At 46.1% G+C, this 24044-nt stretch overlaps 2 protein-coding genes across 3 annotated transcripts; one reads left to right on the top strand and one right to left on the bottom strand.

Annotated features, from left to right (window-relative positions):
* The first annotated feature begins 428 nt into the window (after positions 1–428).
* On the top strand, positions 429–9128 carry LOC137305095 (nuclear factor 7, ovary-like). 2 transcript variants are annotated; one of them, XM_067973874.1, is made up of 7 exons: positions 429–1057; positions 1323–1415; positions 1520–1753; positions 3049–3071; positions 3176–3282; positions 5782–6318; positions 8379–9128. In XM_067973874.1, exons 1-7 carry the CDS (start codon positions 572–574, stop codon positions 8435–8437), a joined length of 1539 nt encoding a protein of 512 aa, XP_067829975.1. In that variant the 5' UTR covers positions 429–571; the 3' UTR covers positions 8438–9128. The 2 variants fall into 2 exon arrangements, with proteins under 2 accessions (XP_067829975.1, XP_067829976.1); XM_067973875.1 differs by having other exon boundaries at positions 5782–6335.
* A 2896-nt stretch (positions 9129–12024) lies between these two features.
* Positions 12025–22126, bottom strand: LOC137305094 (zinc-binding protein A33-like). The gene is made up of 6 exons (XM_067973873.1): positions 21554–22126; positions 21065–21154; positions 20743–20976; positions 18748–18770; positions 18546–18655; positions 12025–15573 (listed from the first exon to the last, which is right to left on the bottom strand). Exons 1-6 carry the CDS (start codon positions 22049–22051, stop codon positions 15026–15028), a joined length of 1503 nt encoding a protein of 500 aa, XP_067829974.1. The 5' UTR covers positions 22052–22126; the 3' UTR covers positions 12025–15025.
* Between the last annotated feature and the right edge of the window lie 1918 nt (positions 22127–24044).

The following is a 24044-nucleotide window of genomic DNA, read 5'->3' as shown; positions in this document are numbered from 1 at the left end:
TCCAGCAATTTTATTTTAAATTCACAAGCTTTCGGAGGCTACCTCCTTCCTCAGGTGAACGATTTTCCACATCGTTCACCTGAGGAAGGAGGTAGCCTCCGAAAGCTTGTGAATTTAAAATAAAATTGCTGGACTATAACTTGGTGTTGTAAAATTGTTTACAATTGTCAACCCCAGTCCATCACCGGCATCTCCACATTATAAAAATCTAGGCTGTTTAATTGACAGTCAAGAATCATCCAATCGCGTAATGAAGAATGTATTTGCTTTCCTATTGGCAGTGCGCCATGAGGATGGACACGTTGGGCGACCAATGGCGAGAGTATGGGGGCGGGGCGATTGGAGGCAGGAGGTCATGTGATGAAACCTCCAGGAATATATCCAACCAGAGTTGGCAACTCTATGTCCAATTGAGATTTATGTCTTGGAACAGTAAGTACTGTCATTCTGACCTAGCAGCATCGAAACCAAAGAGGAGTATTTGGACGAGGAACCTAGGCTGGATACATCCTAGGGAAGGGAGGTAGGGGGAGGTCACTGCGACTTGTGTCAGCAAATACTGAAGCCGAACATGGCATCGAGACAGCAGGCCAAGAGCTTGACCGAATACTTAAACTGCCCCATCTGCCTCGAACTCTTCAACAACCCGGTCATACTGGACTGCGGCCACAATTTCTGCCACTCCTGCATCAAACTGTACTGGGAAAACGGGGAGAGAAACTCCTGCCCGGAATGCCGCAAAGTGCTCAGGGAAAACAGCCTGAGGGCAAACAGGGCGCTGGCCAATCTGGCAGACAAAGCCAGGAATCTGAACCTGAGCCCGGTGAAGAAGGAGAACGCACTCTCCTGCCCAGAGCGCCAGGGGGCTCCGGGCCCGTACGTGAATCTTAACGAGCCTAAGATCAAACTTTACTGCGGGGAGCATCAGGAAGAGCTGAAGCTGTTTTGCGAGACGGACAAGGAACTGATCTGCGTGATGTGCCTGGACGGGAGAGAAGGTCGGAGTCATAAGTTCCACGATTTCATGCTCATACACGAAGCAGTTGATAAGTACAAGGTAAAAGGGGCCGATTTCTTTATCTGATTAGTTGTGGGAGGATGATTTTAACTTTGTGCAATGGTGCAGAAAGGAGCGACATCGAATTGATTGCCTATTACACAACTCACTGGAAAATCAAGCCTGGTGTATTAGGGACGGCCAATTCACTATTGCCCGTTTTGCACCAATGCACAAAGTTAAAATTACCCCCTCCCCCCAATATTTTGTCCTCCTTTTCATCTGCACCTATAAACACTTCTGCAAAATTCCGATTTAACTCTAGGATAAACTGAAGTCGTCCCTGGAGATCCTGAGACAGAAGATTGCAGTCCTTGAAGCTAAACTGAAGGAAAAACAGAGCATTTCAGAAATTGGAGTAAGTCTCTTCCACTCCGCTTTTCGTTTGTCCTTTCGCCCCCAACCCCCATTGTTCTGGTACCAGATTTACCCATTTTTAAAAAAATTTTGTTTCCCCTCCAGGAAAAGTCGACCAGTCTGCAGAACCTCATTTCGTCCCAGTTCGCCAAAATGCACCTGATCCTGGATAAAAGAGAAGAGAATTTAATTCGAGAGCTGAAGGAACACGAGGAGAACATTTCAGAAACGATGGAGAAGAACCTTCAAGAGATACAAGAGAATTTGGATTCTATTCAGCAAAGGTTATCACGGTTGCACACAAAAATGGACCAGAGGGAGACGCTCAGCTTTCTGGAGGTACACGGATCGGGGGGAGGTGGGATTGGGGAATGTTCCTGTCATTATATTCAGCCACGGTCCTGTATGCGTAGCCAGGTCGTAAACCAGCGCCTTTAAAACTTCGCTTGAAATACCGAACAGAAGACATCGTCACGATTTCGCTATGTACGAAAATTACTCTGATCATTAATCTTCAGTTGTCACTAAGCAAAATACCCGTCGGTGATCCAGATCCCTAAATGTCTAAATTCTGGCACAATTTAGATAGGAATGTCCTGGAATGTAGATTCTAATTATTTGGTAATGACAATACAATCCACGGGAGTAACAGCGTGTGCTTGTAGCCTCACGGATCTGTAGCTCACTGTGATTGTGAGAGTCATTTGATGGTAATTTTAACCTAACTCGCCAGGCGGGAATCCCAGGGGATCGGGTGGACTGCTGGCTTTACACTCCTGCTCAATATTGACTTTATCGGCTGTGATGTAAAACCAGCATTGCTCCCAGTTGCTCAGTATCCCGACGGGCGGGTTAGGTTAAAATTGCCCCCATGTTTTGAAATTGCACGGTGGGATTCTGGCTTAGGAATGGTTAAACAATTATTCCGAAATTCTATCTATCTACTAAACTGACCTCTGTTGAAATGAAGGTGGGGGATGGGAGGAATTTGAAACCAAAGCATTTGTGTGCCAGTATCCCATGACGAAACTTTGGAGTCCTAGAAATTACCGTTAACAGGCTAACCCTGGCCACATTGTTATGGCATTCAATGGAGTTGTTAATCGGTCTAAAATAAAGGGGTTAAAATGCGGATAAAGGGGTGTTAAATGGAAATGTCAAACATTCCGGGGCCAATAGCACCAACAGTAATTTCTAGGCTTCCTCACTAAGGTTCCTTCTGCGGCATAGAAACAGGAGTAGGCCATTCAGCCCCTCCAGCCTGTTCCGCCATTCACTTCGGTCATGGCTGATCTGTATCTTAACCCCATCTACCCACCTTAGCTCCGTATCCCTTAATACCCTCACCTAACAAAAATCTATCCATCTCAGCCTTGAAAGCTCCAATTGTCCCCCAGCACCCACAGCTTTGTTTGTGGGGGGAGAGGATTCCCGATTTCTGTAGGAATTATACACGAAACAGGTTTGTTTCATGTGCTTTTTTTTTTCTCTCCACGTCTCTGCTCCCTTCTGACGACATTGATATTTGGACGTTTTGTAATGTGTTTGATGTTGTCTCAGTTTTGCTCTGTCCTAACACTGCCACCAGTAGTACGCAATGGCGAGTTCAGATCCCTCTTCTATTTTACTTTTAGGAAGAAGCTTGTCGGCAAAGGAGGTATGAGAAGTTCTTCACAGAAACTCTATATAATCCAAAAAATAATACATGCAAGTGTTTAATGTCATTTTGTAATGCCAACTGTTTCATGTTTACATTATCAGTGAAGACAATTACCACATATTAACCAGTGGAAATCTGCCTCTGGGAATATTCAAAGGACCTTTACAGTACACTGTCTGGAAACAAATGCTAGACACCATCAGCCCCGGTAAGGATTTATTCTTGACCTGTTAAATCCTCAGTATGTTCATGGGCTGGGAGAGACTGACAAAAGAAACTTTAAACAAGAAACGTTATATGATGCAAAAGTTGTCCTCCAGAAATTGGACATAACTGACTCGTTAATGGTGAATAAGAGCCTCCGATGTATTGGGGCAGATTTTCAAATCGTCGCCCGGGCTTAAACCTTGGCCGTGCGATTCATCGACACGTTATAGAAACCGCCCGATTATCGTTCATCTGGAACTGACTATCAGGTGGATTCTATAACGGGCAGCCAGCCTGCAGATTCCACACCCGGGGAGGTGGGGGGGGAAGTCGCAAATCTGACCCCTTGTGATCATAACGAAACGGTTCCAATATTCAATATCGGGAGAACCTTCACCACACGGACTGCAGCGGCTCAAGAAGGCGGCTCACCACCACCTTCTCAAGGGCAATAAATGCCGGCCTTGCCAGCGGCGCCCACATCCCATGAACAAATTTTTTTTTAACTGGCTGTTGCTTTTTACTCATCATTGTTCCCACTCTCAAGGTTGAATGATAGTTCATTAACTCAATGGGAAGAAATGTTTTCTGGCCCCAGTCATAGCTGATACACTTTGAGTACAAGCATTAGAGCAGTTTAATAATGGATTTTGAAGGACGCACTGTCCTCCAAAACTATATAACCATTAAACAGACTGATTAAAAATAAACATTGTTTACTGATAGAACAAAATGTGCTTATGATGCAGCTGTAACTAAATTAAGTGTCCATGAAGCAATTTTAATCCATTCAACTCCCAGCATAAACATGTATCTGTTAATTCTTTTCAGTTACAAAAATAGCAAGCGGTCCTTGCACCAGGTTACCTGATAAGTTTGCTCAGCATATTTTCTCCCTTTGTTCTCCTGGCATTGTTAACATCGGCCTCTGTTCTAACCGTGCTCGCTGCAGCTCGCTCCCGTGCCGTACTGAACGGGCCATTCGGGAAAACCAGAATGTACCAACCGCTCCCCTCCCAACCACCAGGAAAACCCTCAGGGGGGGCGCAAAGGGCTCATGGAGGACCAGAAGCCCATTTTATACCAGGGCCGACGTTATTTTCCACTGGGGGTGAAATTGGGCTTGGCTAGGGACACAAAACAGGGAGAGTTGTATTTGCCGTGCGTTTATACCACACACCTAATATTCCGTTCTACTGAAGTTAACAGAACTAAATATCAGGGCCGGGCGTATGACGGGCGGCCGATGGGATTCTAATGGGAGTGAAATGACAACATCCAGGCTTGGGCTGATAAGTGGCAAGTAACATTCGCGCCAGACAAGTGCCAGGCAATGATCATCTCCAACAAGAGAGAGTATAACGAACGCCCCTTGACATTCAACGGCATTACCATCGCCGAATCCCCCACCATCAACATCCTGGGGGTCACCATTGAACAGAAACTTAACCGGACCAGCCACATAAAAACTGTGGCTGCAAGAGCAGGTCAGAGGCTGGGTATTCTGTGGCGAGTGACTCACCTCCTGACTCCCCAAAGCCTTTCCACCATCTACAAGACACAAGTCAGGAGTGTGATGCAGTGTGTACCATCCACAGGATGCACTGCAGCAACTCGCCAAGGCTTCTTCGACAGCACCTCCCAAACCCGCAACCTCTACCACCTAGAAGGACAAGAGCAGCAGGTACATGGGAACAACACCACCTGCACGTTCCCCTCCAAGTCACACACCATCCCGACTTGGAAATATATCACTGTTCCTTCAACGTCGCTGGGTCAAAATCCTGGAACTCCCTACCTAACAGCACTGTGGGAGAACCTTCACCACACGGACTGCAGTGGTTCAAAAAGGCGGCTCACCACCACCTTCTCAAGGGCAATTAGGGATGGGCAATAAATGCTGGCCTCGCCAGCGACGCCCACATCCCATGAACAAATAAAACAAAAAAATTGGTCAACCCCAGTTGAATGATGTGGTGTAAAACAGGCTGCCGATTCGCAATGAGTCCATTTCACGTTACTGACCCTGTCCATGTCTAATTTCACCCCCATTGACTTCAATGGGGAAGAAAATTGGACCAGTTCATAAAACTGGCTGCCGATTCTCTATCACTCGATTTTTTGCCTGGCGATAAAAGTTAGCATTAATCTGCCTCAGTCTTTTTACTAGAGTTTAACCCCTTGTCACTGACTTCCCCAAACAGGGGAAATAGCCTTTCCCTATTCACCCTTTGAAAATCTTGCGTCATTTTTAAAAACCGCTATACAAACTTCGCTTACTCTTCCCTTTCTCCTCTCGAAATAATCCCCAGCATGTGAAGTCTCTTCTCGTGACTCCCTCCGATAACTTGCAGTCCTGGATGGACAGAGGCTCACACCAAAGCTTTTCCTTAGACCCATCATCAAATTATAGAATAGACTAGGCATTTGGGAAAAGGATGGCCTTTCTGTGATTGAATGATTCAAATATCACTCACTTTTTTTTTCCTCTTCCTTCCAGTTCCAACTTCTCTAACTCTGGATCCTAACACAGCGCACTCCTGGCTCATCCTGTCTGATGACCTGACCAGTGTGAGATACGGAGACAAAGGACAACTGCTCCCTGAGACAGCGGAAAGGTTCTACCCGTGCGTGTGCGTCCTGGCGTCTGAGGGGTTCGTATCAGGGAAACACTACTGGGAAGTCGAGGTGGGTGACAGCACCGAGTGGGATCTCGGAGTGGTCGCAGAGTCCATCAACAGGAAGGGAGACATCACGGCAATGCCAGAGGCTGGCTACTGGATCGTGTGGCTGAGAAGGAGCGAATATAAGGCCGGTACTTTGCCTCGTACCCGCCTGGCCGTGAGTGTAAAACCCAGGAAGATCGGGGTGTACCTGGATTATGAGGAGGGGCAGGTGTCGTTTTACAATGCGGACAACATGTTCCATCTCCACACTTTCCTCGACACCTTCACTGAGAAACTCTATCCTTTCTTCAGTCCTTGTTTGAGTGGCCGCGGAAAAAACACAGAACCGCTGAAGATCTGCGGTGCTAAAGGTCATTAACAGTAAAACGTCAGTTTTCATGTTTTTTTTTCCTTTCCTTTCAAAGATTTGCTCTCCGATCTTATCACAAGTAGAAATGCAAAAGCATGACGTGTGCCAATGATGCAATAACGAAACTGGAGTGAGAAAGGTTCTACACAATAATTTCGCGCGCAGAAAATGCCATTTAATAGGGAGTGAAGGGAAGAGAAAAGGATGAATGGGGAGGGGTCGCTTAATTCTGCTCCCGCCACTGCTTCCTACCTCAAAAGTCCAATAGATGAGCCCTCTACCACACCCCCCACCCCACCCCAGTATCTGAAACAGTGAGTGTAACCCAAAAACGATACACTCCAAGTCCAAACACTTCCAAAAGATCTAGGCACAGGATTTGGAAATGTAGGAGATATAGGAACAATGTTACCAACCACTTACCTTCCTACAATGCATTTATATAGCGCCTTTAACATAGTAAAACGTCCGAAGGCGCTTCACAGGAATGATTATCAAACAAAATTCCACACCGAGCCACATAAGGCGATATTAGGACAGGTGACCTCGAGTAGGCTTTTGAAGGCAGCGAGGGGAGAGTGACAAAGTGGAGTTGCTGTGGGTGGGAGTTCCAGAGGGAGCAGAGACAGTGCCTGAAGAAGCTACTTCTGATGATGGAACAGAATGAATGGAGAATTAGCCGGTGTCTGAGGAACAGTTGGTGTACATAAGGACATACAGCTAAAGGATGTCACCGAGGTAGGAAGGGACAAGGCCATGGAGGGATTTGAAGGTGAGGATGAATCATTTTAAACGTAACTCAATGGAAACACATGGAGCCAATGGAGTTTGGCAGGGATGTGATGGGAATGTGGGCCTTAGTGAGGTGGGAATGTGGGGCCTTGGGGTTCTGGATGACTTGTAGTTCATGAAGGGTGGAATTTGGGTGGCCAGCAAGGGGAGGGCTGGAGAAGTCGAGCCTCGAGGAGATAAAGTCTGTAATAGGGTTTCAGCAACAGAAAGGCAGAAGTAGGAGCAGAGATGGGCAATGGTTAGTTGGTGAAATAAAGTAGTCTTGGGGTCCCATCACATGTGTGAGAGGAAGTTGAGCTGAGATCACAGCTCTGTTCATTCAGGAAAGAGACAACAGTTCAGCCCAAAGCATTTTGACAGTGTCAGCTGATTGCTGAGTCAGAAGGTTATAAGTTCAAGTCCCACTCCAGAGACTTGACCACATAATCCAGGCTGACTCTCCTGGTGCCAGTACGGAGGGAGTGCTGTACTGTCAGAGGCGCCGTCCTACGGATGAGACGTTAAACCGAGGCCCCATCTGCCCTCTCAGGTGGACGTAAAAGATCCCATGGCACTATTTTGAAGAAGAGTAGGCGAGTTCTCCCCGGTGTCCTGCCCGATATTTATCCCTCATCCAACATCTAAATCAGATTATCTGGTCGTTTCTCACATTGCTGTTTGTGGGACCTTGCTCTTGAGCAAATTGGCTGCCACGTTTCCTACATCACTACAGTGACTACACTTCAAAAGTACTTCATTGGCTGTAAAGTGCTTAGGGATATCCTGAGGCCATGAAAGGTGCTATATAAATGCAAGTTTTTTCCTTTTTTTATGTGTTGAGTGTCCTTGGCCCCCAAGTTATGACCTGTGTTTGAAATTAATTATAGTGTAATAAAAACTAATATCTTAATATAGTAAACGTGTCTTTGAATTTAATTCTGATTAGTTATTGAGACTAAATGGTGTGAACCAATTGCTGATCACCCAGTCTAAACCCATTAGATTGGTTTAGTCTGTTAATGAGAGATTGAGTGAAGAATCAGTTCGATCTGGAATCATTGGAATTTCTTGAAAATACTTAGAAGTGCTGCTTAATGTTTTAAAAGATAATTAACTGTATTGGTAAGTTCTTCCATGTTCTGTGAAGGGGTTTCTGGCTGGTTTGTTTGGGTTCATTTTAGGCTGAGGGAGATTTCTGTTTGTTTTTTGCACTGAGCCGTATTTCATTCATTGTGTTTGGCGTGTTAATTGAGTCCTGTACATTTTTCTTTTTAACTTTGTCATTCGCAGCCTTGCATAACCTTGTTTTCAACAACCACAACGTGACGCGGAAAAAGAGGGTGACTTAGACCTAGAAGACTGTGCAGAAGGTCAACTATTCTTCCAAATCTCCTTCCACATTTTGCATCTAACTCGGCTTTCGGAATGGCCTACGTTCCACAACTTGAAGCTCTTTGCATCAACTACCCAACCCATGAGGTTAATTCATGCACACTCCTTCAAATGAGATTGTCGCTCGTAGGGCAAGCACTCAGTTATACTGACAGGGTGGTGAATGGTTCCTAAAACCCAACAGGGAATTTCGTTAAATGGCCAGATAGCATTCCTTGTTCAAATCCTTGAGTCAGATCCGTCGGCAGCAATGGACAACCCTACTAATATTTTCGGAAAGTGAATGCGTGGAAGTAAAATTAACGGAAGGATGTTCTGGAATATCGGCTGGTTAAAGTTACCGAAAGTCAATGCACCTCAGTGTGATCCAAACCGTGGAATTATTGGTCACAGTTATTGTCATCTCCCTTTGTGTCTTCCAGTGCAGGAGGATTCTACGTTAGTTGAAAGCATTAGTGTAACTTTGAACACTGATTTTTTTTCTGCAACGATTTAGAGTCTAGTAACTATGCTTATTGCCAATGATACTAGGGATTGTATCACTGTAATCGTTCAAGTTTGAACCTTGTGGCTAGTGCTTGATATGATCCAATCTATAACTGACATGTCATAAATGTGATTAAATAAAATAATACGTGGTGCATTAAAGTGTTGTGTCACGGTCCTGGGATATCTAAAAAGAGACTTAGAATCAACTCTTTTCAATATAACATTATACCCCCAACATCATTTTTTTTTATTTTAGTAACTGACATGTAGCAAACATCAGTAAATCCCAGCACATACAAACTTTTCAAATACTTTCTTTTAAAACAAGCGTCTTCAGGATAATTGATGGTCTCCCCAGGCCAATACATTCTGGAAGGATGACTCGTTGTCTCAAAGCTCTTACTTTTAACTCTACAGCCATACATCAGGAAGGATGTCAAAGCCTTAGAGAGGGAGCAGAGGAGACTTACTAGAATGGTACCAGGGATGAGCGACTTCAGGTATGTGGAGAGACTGGAGAAGCTGGGGTTGTTTTCCTTAGAGCAGAGAAAGCTAAGGGGAGATTTAATAGAGGTGTTCAAAATTCTGAGGGTTTTGAGAGAGTAAATAAGGAAGAAACTGTTTCCAGTAAAAGGATTGGTAACCAGAGGACACAGATTTAAGGTAATTGGCAAAAGAACCAGAGGGGGAGATGGGGAGAATTTTTTTTTAACGCAGCGAGTTGTTATGATCTGGAAGCAGATTCAGTAATAACTTTCAAAAGGGAATTGGATATATACTTGAAGGGGAAAAATTTGCAGAGCTGTGGGGAATGGGCAGGGGATTGGGACTAATTGGTAGCTCTTTCAAAGAGCCAACATAGACCAGTTGGGCCGAATGGTCTGTTTCTGTGCTGCAGACTCTATGTGACTAAACATATTTCAGGAGATATGAACATTTGTTTTACAATAGAACAAACTATATCACACCTTTCAAATCAGATAAATCCTGTTACAACAATCAATGAGGCCATCTTCATTTTAAATCAACAACCCAATTCTATTTAAAACCAAAGACAATTGGAACATGATAAAGAATCAACAATTGTCCTTGTCACAGATGAAAGAAAAGACAGACTTGCATTTATATAGCATCTTTCATGACCTCAGAATGTCCCAAAGCATTTCACAGGCAATTAAGTACTTTTGAAGGGTAGTCACAGTTGCAATGTAGGAAACACAGCAGCCAATTTGTGCACAGCAAGATCCCACAAACAGCAATGAGATAATTGACCAATCCCCATTTTTCTTAGTGGTGTTAGTTGCAGGGTAAATGTTGGCCAGGACACCAGGGAGAACTCCCTTGCTCTTCTTTCAATAATGCTATGGGATCTTTTACATCCACCTCAGAGGGCAGATGGGGCCTCGGTTTAATGTCTGATTTGAAAGACGGCACCCTCGACAGTGCAGCGCTCCCTCAGTACTGCACTGAAGTGTCAGCCTAGGTTATGTGCTCAAGTCTCTGGAGTGGGGCTTGCACCTACTACCATCTGCCTCAGAGGCAAGAGAGATGTACAGAACTTCATGAAGCTTGGAAAAATAAATTTACAAAGTCTGGTGAACCTAGAGTTGTGGGAAATATCACTTACAAGGTACGAACTGCTATGGGATGGGTGAAACTAGAACTAGGGGGCATAATCTTAGAATAAGGGGCTGCTCTTTCAAAACTGAGATAAGGAGAAACTTCTTCACTCAGAGGGTAGTAGGTCTGTGGAATTTGCTGCCCCAGGAAGCTGTGGAAGCTACATCATTAAATAAATTTAAAACAGAAATAGACAGTTTCCTAGAAGTAAAGGGAATTAGGGGTTACGGGGAGCAGGCAGGAAATTGGACATGAATTTAAATTTGAGGTTAGGATCAGATCTGCCATGATCTTATTGAATGGCGGAGCAGGCTCGAGGGGCCGATTGGCCTACTCCTGCTCCTATTTCTTATGTTCTTATGTTCTTATATGAATGGCTTTGATCTTTTAAATATAGAATGGCTGACAAGGATGAGAAGCAGTATCTGAACACTGAGCCATGCAGTTCCCTATTTTTTGTTATATTGCTGTTTTATCCAATTTGGGCATCTCGGATTCTTCCAATCCTCTTTAGTTGGAATGTCAAAAGTGCCTAATGACATTTAAGACAGTTATTCTTTCAGGACGTCCGCCGATCAAATGAACTCAGTTTCAGCATCTCGCAAGATCAGCAATTTTCTGAGTGAACTAGCCGATGAAATTGAATAGCTCTTTCAAAGTGCCAGCACAGGCACGATGGGCCGAACAGCCTCCTTCTATGCTGTATGATTCTATGATTCTATGAAATATTTGGAGAAGGGGTGGGAAATTATCCCTCTGGTCACTACGTGTAGTGAGATAATAAATGCGTTGGTTTATATTTCCTCTCTTGATTTTTCGCAGTTTAATTACTTTAATCTTCCTGGGCTCCCGCAAAGACCATTCCACACAAAAGCTGAAACCTTACCTCAGGACCTCCCTAAACCAATTGCCAGTACGCTGTCCCAGGACCTTGTGTATTTTGTCTTTTCCTTTCAAGAGGTTCTGGCTGTATTTATCTCTTCCTCAGTAAATACCATAAATAAATATTATTTAGTTGAACTCCCTAACTAGCTCCCTATATAGATGCAAATTGTTGTCTTGATTTGGCGTGAGATTGCTAACATGTTCTTTTATAACACACTCACAGCTTTGCTATATTAGCAACCAGATGAAATCTTCATGATATTCACAACACTCAGCGACCAATAGCAGTCTTTCCTTCTTCAGGGGCGATACTACAACCGGGAATGGCAATGGATGAAGAACAATGAAGGGTTAACCGATCATGGGTAAAAGGTGGGAACTGTCAGTTGGGCTTCTTTGAAATGACTGTGTCTGCTGCCCCCAATCCCATAGGAGTAAAGATACCGACCTCTACGAGCCATACAGACTGGGAGCATTCCTGTTGTGTACCGAACTAGATTGCCACACGTAGCACTGAAAACTGTTTCATGTAACTACAATCAAGACTTGCTGTGATAATGTTAGAGATTTAATCGCAAAAGGCACTGCATCAGCCATTAAGTTGTCCCCTTGATCACTGCATATAATGAATTTAAAGTAACAGAATCTAAACCACCCTAATATCATAAAAAGCTCCATTTCTACAATTACAATAGCACAGCCCTAACTGTGATGATCTTTGTTACGGCGCGTTACAAGGTGGGCTTCATAACAAGGTGACAATCACAACAATCAACATTAATTGCACAATTAAGATGACCTTAAGATACAAAACTGCATCACTTCAATTGATGTCACACAATCGAGATAGAGTTCAGGGCTTTCCGCCCTCTGGTTCAGTGCGCTGCTGGAAGTGCAGCGTGGACTGGAGTCCCAGTTATTACTTTTAATGCCTCAAAGGGTAGCAGCCTCTCTTTCACCGGCCTCCATTTCCAGACGCACCTCTCCATCCAACGGGCTGGCCTTGTTCGTGTGTTGATCTTTAGTCGTAACATTGCTCCTTTCCCGGCCTCTCGTTGTTTCCTGCAGCTTTCTCCAGCTGCTGTTCTCCCACATCTCACTGCGGTGTAACCTCCCCCTCCCCCCCCTCCCCCCCCTCCCTCCCTCACTATCACAGTCACTTCTCCATTTTGACCAACTATGTTAAATACCGCACTCTGATTTCCACAAACGCCTCCTCAGGTCTGGCGTGTCTGCCCAATAAAAGGCAAAAATCCATTCTTCTTAAGTTTAATAGATCCAGTTATTCTGGAACTGCTCAGTTGATTTTATCTCTCCGAGTTGTCTATAATGCACCTTTTCCCCCCTGGAGATGACATGGCTCCTGGTGGGTACAGAATATTGGGGGTCGTGTTACTGAGTTGTATCATGACTGAATGGAATATACTCGATGGACCAGCCAGTCTTTTTCTGTCCGTTCTTTTTACGTACGTGTGAATATAAAGTTGGTCTCCTGTTGTTGCCCATCAACCTACAACATGGATGCAAAACCACCCAGAGGCCCCCTCCCCACCTCATCTCCACCATTTACTACAACAGGTGATCCAACAGATCGAGGGGCAGGAATAGAAACATCCACCCAGTCCCACCGTGTGGTCAGCAATTCACGTCCACGGGGGGCAATTTCAACTTGTGACGGTGTCAATGGGATGATATCGGATCAACCGCCCATTCTGCACCTCGCCCGGTTTGCCTTTCCGTTGGCGCCCAATCAGATGTCGCCCATCTTGCACCATCGACGGGAGTTAAAATTGCCCCCACCTGGCGTCATGGTGCCATGAACAGATGCAGGAGGTCCCTTCTCCACCACGTGCTGAAGTCACAACCCCTGGGGCTGCTGCGGCTCAGCGCTCAAGACGAGATGCGGCAGCGAAGAGCAAGGTAAACGATCTGAATACGAACAACAAATTTCACCCGAGGCCGTAGCGCAATGCGTGTGGTATCGAACTGACTGCCCGTTGTATGCCCCACCCCATAATAAGTTCTGCTTGAAGCCAATAGAACTGAATTTTGGACGGGGTGCATGACACGATGGGCCGAAGGGCCTCTATCCGTGCTGTATAACTCTATGACTGATGCGATACTGCCCGCTTTGCCCTACAGTCCCAGGATGAATTCCTACCCAATTAATACTTCAGAGAGAGGAGATTCTGCGGGAATTGTTACTGGGAATACTGGGCATAATTCAAGCAGGATCCGAAATTAAACTGAATATTCGTTCACCGACTGGTGATTAACCTTGTATAACTTTAAAAAGAAATCCAAGATCGGGAACATACAGCATTCCTGAATCCGCTGGTGTGTGGTAAGATTGTGATGGCGTTACTTCATGTAATGGCAGGTCATGGCAGCATGCATTCCCCTCCAGTCTAATTATAGGCTGGGGATCACGGTGATCTCCTCTTCCCGGGTTGAGCGTTACCTCGCTCCCACGTCCGACAAGCAAGGAAGGGCCCGATCACATCGCGGGGTTTCTGTCCTCGTACAAACGTCGAACGAGGAGCCGAGCGCCAGCAATCGCGGCAGATCGTGGCCACCGTCGGCAGCCACACATTGGATTTTAACAACTTAAAAGGGGGCAATTTTAACCCATCTCGCCCAGTGGGAATCCCAGGGGATCGGGTCGAACGCCATTTTTACACCACACCCGATATCGCTCTCCGTTGACTTCAACTGAGAGTAGTGTGGGGTGGGGTGGGGTGTGGGGTGTGAAACACACAATCCCGTCAGTTTCCCAACGGGCGAGTTAGGTTAAAATTGCCCTTAAAGTGTTTATTATACAGAAGTAGATTTGCGCAATTAGGTCACAATCAGAGCACTGTGTGCAATCTTGGGAACCCCATTCTAAGAAAGATATAAGAACAATGCAAAAGGTGCATCTTAAGATGTTACCAGGGCCTGCATTTAACTGGAAAAGTTGGGACTGTGGGAAGATTAAGAAGTGACCTGAAAGATATCTTGCACATTATAAAAGGGTTATGAAATAGTGGGGAATTATTCCCAATGGGCGGTAAACACTAACCAAAGGACACAAAGTGTGGTTAGAATAGGGGATTCTCTACCTCAACCCGACTTAAGCCATACATTCTTTTAAAAGAGAATTAGGATAGCTGCTACAAAAAGTGGAATATTAAGGTTTGTGAGGGAGGGGCAAGAGACTGTGACTAGACTAGGGAATCGTGGCGAAAGAAACCAGCACAGACGGGGGTGAAATTGGACATGGGGGCGGGGGCGTGAAACCAGCAGAATTGCATCGGTCGCCCATTATACGCCCCGATATTTAGTTCCGCTGACTTCAATAGCACTGAATATCGGGAGTGAGGTATAACAGGCAGCGACCGCGATTCTGCCTGATTTGCCTCCCCCTCCCATGTCCAATTTCACCCCCCGATGAGCCCAATGGGCCATATCCGGCCTGCAAGATTCTTTGATTTAACAAAGTACGAGAGAGTAAAGAGAACCTGAAGGGGAGCCTCAGGAGACGAAAATTATTGGGGTTGAGCTTTTCGGCGTTAATGGAATTTGCCCTGGCAGATTCTCAGCGGTTCGGAGTTCTCCCCGTGCCCACTCAGACAAGGACTGAAGAAAGGATGGAGTTTTTCGGTGAAAAGATCAATGAATGTGTGGAGATGGGACATGTTGTCCGCATTGTAAAACGACACCTGCCCCCCCTCATAGTCCAGGTACACCCCGATCTTCCTGGGCCTCACGCTCAGCCTGAGGCGGGTGCGAGGCAGAGACCCAGCCTTGTAATCATTGCCATTTCTCAGCCACACAATCCAATATCCAGCCTGCGGAATGGCCGTGATGTCTCCTTTCCTGTTGATGGACTCTTTCACCACTCCCACGTCCCACTCGGTGCTTTCTCCCACATCCACCTCCCAGTAATGCCTGCCCGACGTGAATCCTTCAGACCCCAGGACACACAGAGAGGGGTTGAACCTCTCCGGGATGTCGGGAAGCTGCTGCTGCTTGTTTGCGTATCTGACGCTGGTCAGGTCCTCCGATAGGATGAGCCAAGAGTGGGCCGTCTTAGGGTTCAGGGTCACAGAAGCTGGAACTGGCAGGGAGAGAAACAAACAAGAGATTAGCGGTTCGTACAGCTCTTCCTTGATTTATCCAAACACTAAATAGTCTTGTTAAAGATTACATTCTACTCTTTGGTGAAATTCCTTCCAAATGACAGAACAAAACCTTACTGCAAGAGCCATCACTGCCTATTACAGCATTCTGAGAGAGCTATCGTGTCTTTGCTTTATTATTTATCGGATAATATTTCAATATTGAAATATATGAATCGCTTAAATTTTGCTCTGAATATTCTGCGACACTAAATACAAAGAGAATGCTTTTGCAACACATTACTGATATTTCATTTATCATAAAAAATATCGCAACCCTGTTCTATGTTAGCTCCAAGTTAAGTTATAAATTCAACTGATCAATAACTGGAGACACGAGATTCGAGGCGAGGGGGTAATTTTAACCTAACTCTCCGGGCGGGAACGCTGGTTTTACACCCTGTCCAATATTGCTTTCCGTTCTCTTCAATGGGGAGTAAAATCGGACAGGGTGTAAAGCCAGCATCGCACCCGATCCCGTCACGTTCCCCGATGGACGGGTTAGGTTAAAATTGCCTCCCATCGAGACAAAATTGGATCGTGTTGCTGCACAAGAGGATTGCTCGCAGGCGAAGTTACCTTCATGATTTCCAATTAAATTGCCAGCAGTTTATCAAAGGCTGAGAGGGCAGTGTGTATAAAAATACCCAGAGACAGGAAGGAGACAAGTTCGAGAGGTGTGTAAATAGCAATGAAGTGTTTATTTCTAACGGTATGTAACTCTGGACAAACTGCTTTGGATTGTTGGACTAAGGGCTAATAGAATGAAGTATTATAAAGAAGATGAAACCTTCCACATATTCCTGTAAGGCCCCCATTGTTAGCAAGCCTGAAAATGATGCCCCGGCTCAGTGTTTTGATTGTGCAGTGTTGCACTGGCCCCTGCTGGTAATGTAGACATACTACAAGATTATTGTTTTGTGCCAACGATGAACATCTGGTGGATTTCAGTCATATCGATCCCCATTGAGATTTCTCTCGGACAGGGAGGTGTCTGACACGAGCGGAAACTACAGCTTAAAACCCTCCAAACAAAACTGCAGAGAAATCCACACAAGACATAGGTTCCCTTCACGCAACACAAGACTCCACACTGTCTCCTCGTGGGGACACACCTTACTAGCCCAAGTCAACTAAGGACAGCTTAGGCACAGCTTAGGTTGGCAAGAGTTAAGGGCCCCAAAGTTTGTGCTGCGGTACAGCTGGAACTTAACCAGCACTGGGAAGCTTCCCGTTGCCTGTCCTGGATCTGTTAGCAGGTTAGTTTTCAGGGTTATCTGCAGCCAAGTTTGGAGAAATCCCAGCTTTCTGTATCAGTTCAACTCTTCCAGATCCCATCAATAAGGCAGGCACTGTTGCGCACAGATGTACTTACGATGTAACCTAAGTACAATTATAATGCGAGTGTACGCAAAGCAAGTTTGGTTGGCACGTCAATGTTTTCCTTTTAAGGCTGGACGAGAGGAGAGGGGAGAGAGTACAGTAGACTTGCCTGATCCTGGTATAGGATTGCCCAGGATGCTCAGGGAGGTTGACTGCCTTCCTTGAGCAGTGGTATCCCCCCCGCAGTGTCCTGGACAATATTTATCTCTCCATTTCCATTACCATCACTAAAAACATCCGACCTGGTCATTTGTCGCACTGCTGTTTGTGGGATCTTGCTGTGCCCAAATTGACTACACTTCATAAGTACTTCACTGGCTGTAAAGCAATTTGAGATGTCCTGAGGTCGTGAAAGGCGCTATATAAATGCAAGTCTTTCTTTCTTTCCAATCTTCCACCGTCTGGTATGACATCTTGGAGATAACCCCATCCCAAAGAGGCCCACTCAACCTCCCTACCCCCCCCCCCCCCCCCAGAGAAAGATGGTCGGTTAAGAATTGCAGCCCCTGCTCCTGCAGCAAGTCCCGTGATATTATCTAGAAGTAAAGGGAATTAGGGGTTACGGGGAGCGGGCAGGAAATTGGACATGAATTTAGATTTGAGGTTAGGATCAGATCAGCCATGATCTTATCGAATGGCGGAGCAGGCTCGAGGGGCCGATTGGCCTACTCCTGCTCCTATTTCTTATGTTCTTATTAACAACCAGCAGAAGAGGTTTAGGGTGAGCTGGAAGTCCCAGTCCCCTCCCCCATTCCACCCCCCAAAAAAAAAACACTTTACACCCCCGTCCGATTTTAGTTTCCGTTGATGTCATTGGAAACGAAACCCCCGGTAGGGATGAAAATGGGGGGGGGGGGGCGAGCTGCTACTGCCCGAGGGCAAAAGTGGAAACTCGCCCCTTTATGCGGCAAAGTACACCCGATGAGGTGGAAAATCAAACCGCTAAAAAGAGCAACGAGAACAGTCCACCTGCAGAGCGAAATAAATAAGTCTGAATTTCAAGAAGGGACACAATTACTCCCCCTCTCTCCAACCTCAAAAATAAAACCTTGACGCTAGTTGACGTACCGACTGCACTCTCGCTGTAATTGTACTTGTTACATCGTAAGTACAACTGGTTTAGGTCAGTGCGTAACAATGTATTAGAAAAGGTCAGATTGCTCGATGCGTATAATTTAAAAAGGACAATTTGTCCTTGAACAACGGATATTTTAAACACTTAATCATCTTTATTTGTAGAATGCCTTCTTTTCACTGTGAAACCAAAACAGTTTCTGCTCAGGGGTAGGGTTATCTTTTAGCCTTGAGGGCGAGAGGGTTACTTTAAATGGTAACTTTTCCAGGACATTGTGGTCACTCCCTTGGTGTGACAGTTTATTAGATACATTCAACCGGACACAATTGCGGAGAGGTTGTTAACACGTACGCTTGACGGGTCACTTTATTCCCCCCTTCTCCCTTGAATGCATTTACTTGCTGAGCATTTGAACGATTGAGAGAGAGAGAGAGAACGTAGAAAACTGCTCACCAGGGCTGATACTACCGGCCATTTCCTTCCACGCTGTGTATTGCAAAGGACCTCGGAATATTCCCAGAGGCAAGCAATCGACTGCCAACAATAGCTGCCCAGGGTCCTCACTGATAAAAGAGACATTAACATTACACGGTGGAAGTGAGCACATCGAACATATTAGGTTGTGTGTAGAGTCTCTGTAAGTAACATCACCTACCTCGTCGGCTGATCGGCTTGGTCCTAAAAATCAACAAAAGGTGGATTTGAGTTCAGGGTAGGAGTATGACGATAATAGATGAGGCGGAAAGGGGGGCAGAAGTGTACAGCAAGAACACTGCTACAAATCGCGCCACAGGTATCACAAGAACATTGGGACAGGAGGAGGCCATTCAGCCCCTTGAACCTGTTCCGCCATTCAATTAGATCATGGCTGATCTGTATCTCAATTCCATCTATCTGCCTCGGTTCAATATCCCTTCACATCTTTGCCTAACAAAAAAATCCATCAATCTCAGTTTTGGAATTTTCAATTGATCCCCGGCCTCAACAGCTTTTTGGGGGAAGAGGGTTCCAGATTTCAACAACCCTTTGTGTGAAGAAGTGCTTCCTGACATCACCCCTGAATGGCCTGGCTCTAATTTTAAGGTTATTCTCCCTTGTTCTGGACTCTCCCCACCAGAGGAAATAGTTTCTCTCTATCCACCCTATCAAATCCTTTAATCATCTTAAACACCTCAATCAGATCACCCCTTAATCTTCTATACTCGAGGGAATACAAGCCCAGTCTATGCAACCTGGCCTCATAATTTAACCCTTTTAGCCCTGGAGTCATTCTGGTGAATCTGTGCTGCACAAAAACTAATTATTCCTGTTGGATGGCACCATGGGGGTATTTTTGACCTAACTTGCTGGGCGGGAATCCCACGGGATCGGGTGGAACACCGTTTTACACTTCGCTCAGCATCACTCTCCGTTTACTCCAATGGAGAGTAAAATCGGGCCAGGTGTAAAACCACCGTTGCATCTGATCTCGTCAGTTTCCCGACAGGCAGATGAGGTTAAAATTGCCTCCCAGATATCTCAAAAAAGTGCATATGAAAGAGCAATCTATGTGTACAGTTGTGCAAAAATACACATTATCAGTCCCACTGTGGATAGAAGCATGTTCATTATCATACCCACTGCCACTCTGCAACACAAATGCATACAAACATGTCACTGCAAATGGACTCTTGTAATTTAACTGTCAATAGCAGGCCTTAGTAGTGAGATCTCCAGCCCTACAATCCTCCGAGATCTCAGCATTCCTCCACCTCGTGGCCTCTCGCCCATCTCCCACTGCCATCACCCCACCGTTGGTGGCCGTGCCTTCAGCTGGCTGGGCCATAATCTGTGGAATTCCCTCCCTCAACCTCGCCACCTCTCTCTCCTCCTTTAAAAGGTGCTGTTTATAACCTGCCTCTTTGACCGAGCTTTTAGTGCAGTACTGAGGGAGTGCTGCACTGTCGGAGGTGCCATCTTTTGGATGAGACGTTAAATCGAGGCCCCGTCTGCCCTCTCAGTAAAAGATCCCGTGGCATTATTTCGAAGAACAGCAGGGGAGATCTCCCTGGTCAATATTTATCCCTCAACCAACATCAATAAAAAAAACAGATTATCTGGTCATTTATCACATTGCTGTGTGTGGGATCTTGCTGTGCGCAAATTGGCTGCCGCGTTTCCTACATTACAACAGTGACTGCACTTCAGAAAGTACTTCATTGGCTGTGAAGCGCTTTGGGTCGAGAAAGGAGTTATATTAAAAGAAATCCATCCAGGGCAAGCTTCGTCACCTGTCCTAATGGCTCCTTCTTTGGCTGAAGTAAAGTTTTGTCTGATTACGCTCCTGTGAATCGCCTTGGGATGTTTTACAGTGTTAAAGGTGCTGTATAAATGCAAGCTGTTGTAATTTAAATGTCAATCCCAGGAATTGGTCCACACACAAACCACCTTAAAACTAAGTCCTTGGATAAACGTCTCTAGGATGTGGGCAGCCGCTCTCGGTTTTAGTTTTTGTGTCGTGTGACGATGCCGTGTTCCTCAGATTATGTGAAACAATCAATAAGATGAAGAATCTGTTGACGTGTGGACGAGGTACGTGAGACGCTTCACACTTTAAACCCGTTGTCTGCGGGTCAATTTTCCGAACGCTGCTCCGAATCGAAATACTTACTTTCAAGAAGGCGATGGTGTCTTCCTGGTTTAGCTGCGTCTGCGATCGAGACAGCTTCTGCTGAATGGTCTTTAAATTTTCCTGAATGTCCTGCAGGTTTTTCTCCAGCCTCTCCGAGATCTTCTCCACGTTCTCTTTCAGCTCGTTGATCAGACGCGTCTCCATCTTAATGAGGACCTGGTGCATTTTAGAAAATTCCGACGTAACGAAGGTCTGAAGTTGGCTGGTCTGATCCTATAAAACAAAAAAAACCTTTAACATCAGGCCAAAATAAGGGGGAATAAACTATAAAAATTCAAAACCCAGCACAGACGGAACCTACCCCGACTTCTAAAACCTGCTTCTGCGTAAGTTTAGCTTCCAGAAGAGCAGACTTGGCCCTAAGGATTTCAGACAATGACTTCAGTTTGTCCTGAAAGTCAAACAGAGTTTCACAGGGTCAACGTGCTTGTTGGCTAAAGGGGAGAGAAACTGAACACGGTGTTAAATTTAGGAATAAATTTCCTGGGGGCTTTTCCCCCCACTCGGGGGGGGGGGGGGGGAGCACCGCTGTAATGTCAGCGGAACCCCCCTATACGCGCCCCATGGGCCATTTTAACCTGACGAGCCAGACGGGAAATCCCACATCGTCGGGTGGAACGCCGATTTTACACCCCAGCCCACGTTAGGGGAGTAAAATCGGGCGAGGGGTAAAACAGGCACTTGCACCCGATCCAGACAGTTTCCCCAAAGTTTAAAATCGCCCTCCCCGGTGTATAAAACGGGGTTTACGCCGAAGTTACGACGGGCGCGGGGAACACGTTATTTTAACCTTATACATCTCGACCGCTTCACTGATCAGCATGAAGTTGTGGGAGCGGTGACTCTGCCCGTCTCTCCCGTCCAGGCACATCACGCAGATCAGCTCCTTGTCCGTCTCGCAAAACAGCTTGAGCTCCTCCTGGTGCTCCCTGCAGGAAAACCTCAGCCGGTTGTCTTCGGGGCTGAGCCAGAGGTCCCGGGGCTGGGGCTGGGGCTCGGGCTGCGCCTGGCGGTGGCACTCGCTCTCCTTGGCTCGGGGCGCCTGCATCAGGTTGCGAGCCTTCTCCGCCAGGTTGGCCAGCGCCCGGTTGAGCCGCAGGTTCCTCTCCCGGAAGACCTTCCGGCACTCGGGGCAGGAGACGGTCTCGCCGCCCTCCCAGTACCGCTTGATGCAGTGCTGGCAGAAATTGTGGCCGCAGTCCAGGATCACCGGCTCGGTGAAGAGGTCGAGGCAGATGGGGCAGTTCAGATACTCGGCCAGCCCCTCGGCCTGGTTCTTGGAAGCCATGGGCAGATTCCGGTGCCTTTCACTGGGCGCAACAGCTGTCCAGCTGGCCCTCGTCCTTCTGTTTCACCGCTTCGCTTTGCTGCTGTGTCAGAAATACCCAGGAGGTTTGCTCCAGCGTCAGAGTACATCAGGACCCGAGGGCGAGTCCTGCCATACCCAGAATAGCAAGAAAGTAGTTCCAGAACAGATCTCCAAAATAAATCTGCTGGTTTCCATGTGTACTGCCTTTTAAAAAAAAACACAACGGTGTTAAATCAGACCATTACTATTTGTTAATTTAACGCACTATTAGCAATTGATGGAGTGAATGAGGAGAACCCTGTTTCCACTGGCTCAAGGATCATTGTAAGGAATCTTACAACACCAGGTTATAGTCCAACAATTTTATTTTAAAATCACAAGCTTTCGGAGATTATCTCCTTCGTCAGGTGAGTGAGTGAATGAGAGCTTCTCAAATCGCATATCTTATATTAGGCTGGGACACCATCACACCAATCAAAGGTGTCGTTGGTGTTCAGACAGCCTAATATAAGATATGCGATTTGAGAAGCTCTCATTCACTACTCACCTGACGAAGGAGATAATCTCCGAAAGCTTGTGATTTTAAAATAAAATTGTTGGGCTATAACCTGGTGTTGTAAGATTCCTTACATTTGTCCACCCCAGTCCATCACCGGCATCTCCACATGAAGGATCATAACCAGAGGACACAGATTTTAAGATAATTGGCAAAAGGACCAGAGGGGGGAGGTGAGGACACATTTTTTTTACAGGAGTTGTGACGATCTGGAATGCGCTGCCTGAAAGGGCGGTGGAAGCAGATTCAATAATAACTTTCAAAAGGGAACTGGATAAATACTTGAAAAGGAAAGATTTATCAGGCTATGGGGGAAAAGAGCAGAGGGAGTGGGACTAATTGGATAGCTCCTTCAAAGAGACGGCACAGGCACGATGGGCCGAATGGCCTCTTTCTATGCTGTATGATTCCATGAATGGAGTGAATTTAGCAGCAATGTTTAACGGCCCAATTTTGACCTATCCCATCCGGCAAGAATGTGTTCGATACGGGATTTGAACTCCATTGGTCACCATGGGACGATATATTCTACTGTTGATTATTCTAGAATCCACTCATTCAGCAACATTTAAGAAACGACAGAAGTCGGATCCGGGCGACGAAATGCGACCTGAACCAGAATGCACATAGAATCCCAAACAACTATTGGTGATCCACCCTATCGAACGCCTTCTCCTGATCCAGGGGGAGGAAGGCGACCGACAGACCAGCCCTCTGGGGTGCGTATACCTTTAATTACGTGAAGTGGCAAGTCCCCAAGGTGAAAGATGAGATGCAGCAAGCAGCCTGGCATCGGCTCCCTGACCCCCAAGATGTCTGGCTGAAAATGTGGGGCCAACAAGATAGCCCCCTCGCTTGATGTTCATGGCAAGGTGACTCGTAGATCTCCCCTCCCCACTCCAAAATCCATTTGACTTTGTCTCCCAGAACGGTGTGGGTTTCCTGCAGGAAGCACACCTCATTCTTCCATTCCCGGAGGACTGAGAACTTGTTGAATCTGCGGCGGGCCTCTCTGCTGCGTTAATGTTGAAACTTTTCTACGGCTACCTTCATGACAAGAGTCTAGTGCGACCTCCGCCTAAACACCACTAATGTGAGGGGGGAGTGGGGCCACTACCCGACGTTCACTCCCTCAGCAGCCCAGTGAGGAGGTGCTGCAAATTCAGAGCGAGATAGATTAGAATGAGTGAGGGGGGGGGGGGGGGGTGTAGAGAAATTGAGACAGCCGATATCACACTGACTCCAATGAAAAGATCAAGATCACACTTGGAATACTGTGTACAGTTCTGGTCACCCTATTATAGAAAGGATATTATTAAACTAGAAAGAGTGCAGAAAAGATTTACTAGGATGCTACCGGGACTTGATGGTTTGACTTATAGGGAGAGGTTGGATCGACTGAGACATTTTTCCCTG

The sequence above is a fragment of the Heptranchias perlo genome, chromosome 39 (assembly GCF_035084215.1).
Source record: "Heptranchias perlo isolate sHepPer1 chromosome 39, sHepPer1.hap1, whole genome shotgun sequence".
Lineage (NCBI taxonomy): Eukaryota > Metazoa > Chordata > Chondrichthyes > Hexanchiformes > Hexanchidae > Heptranchias > Heptranchias perlo.
Note: the sequence above shows the minus strand (reverse complement) of the source record. Positions and strands in the feature narration are given on the sequence as shown.

Excerpts from the sequence above, each read along its gene's own strand:
- LOC137305095 (XM_067973874.1), top strand. The coding sequence starts at position 572 with ATGGCATCGAGACAGCAGGCCAAGAGCTTGACCGAATACTTAAACTGC. Across the intron at positions 3,072-3,175 it reads GAAGCTTGTCGGCAAAGGAG|TGAAGACAATTACCACATAT; the intron begins GTATGAGAAGTT and ends TTACATTATCAG. Across the intron at positions 6,319-8,378 it reads GAAGATCTGCGGTGCTAAAG|CCTTGCATAACCTTGTTTTC; the intron begins GTCATTAACAGT and ends TGTCATTCGCAG.
- LOC137305094 (XM_067973873.1), bottom strand. The coding sequence starts at position 22,051 with ATGGCTTCCAAGAACCAGGCCGAGGGGCTGGCCGAGTATCTGAACTGC. Across the intron at positions 20,977-21,064 it reads AGCAGGTTTTAGAAGTCGGG|GATCAGACCAGCCAACTTCA; the intron begins GTAGGTTCCGTC and ends TTTGTTTTATAG. Across the intron at positions 18,656-18,747 it reads CAAGCCGATCAGCCGACGAG|TGAGGACCCTGGGCAGCTAT; the intron begins GTAGGTGATGTT and ends CTCTTTTATCAG.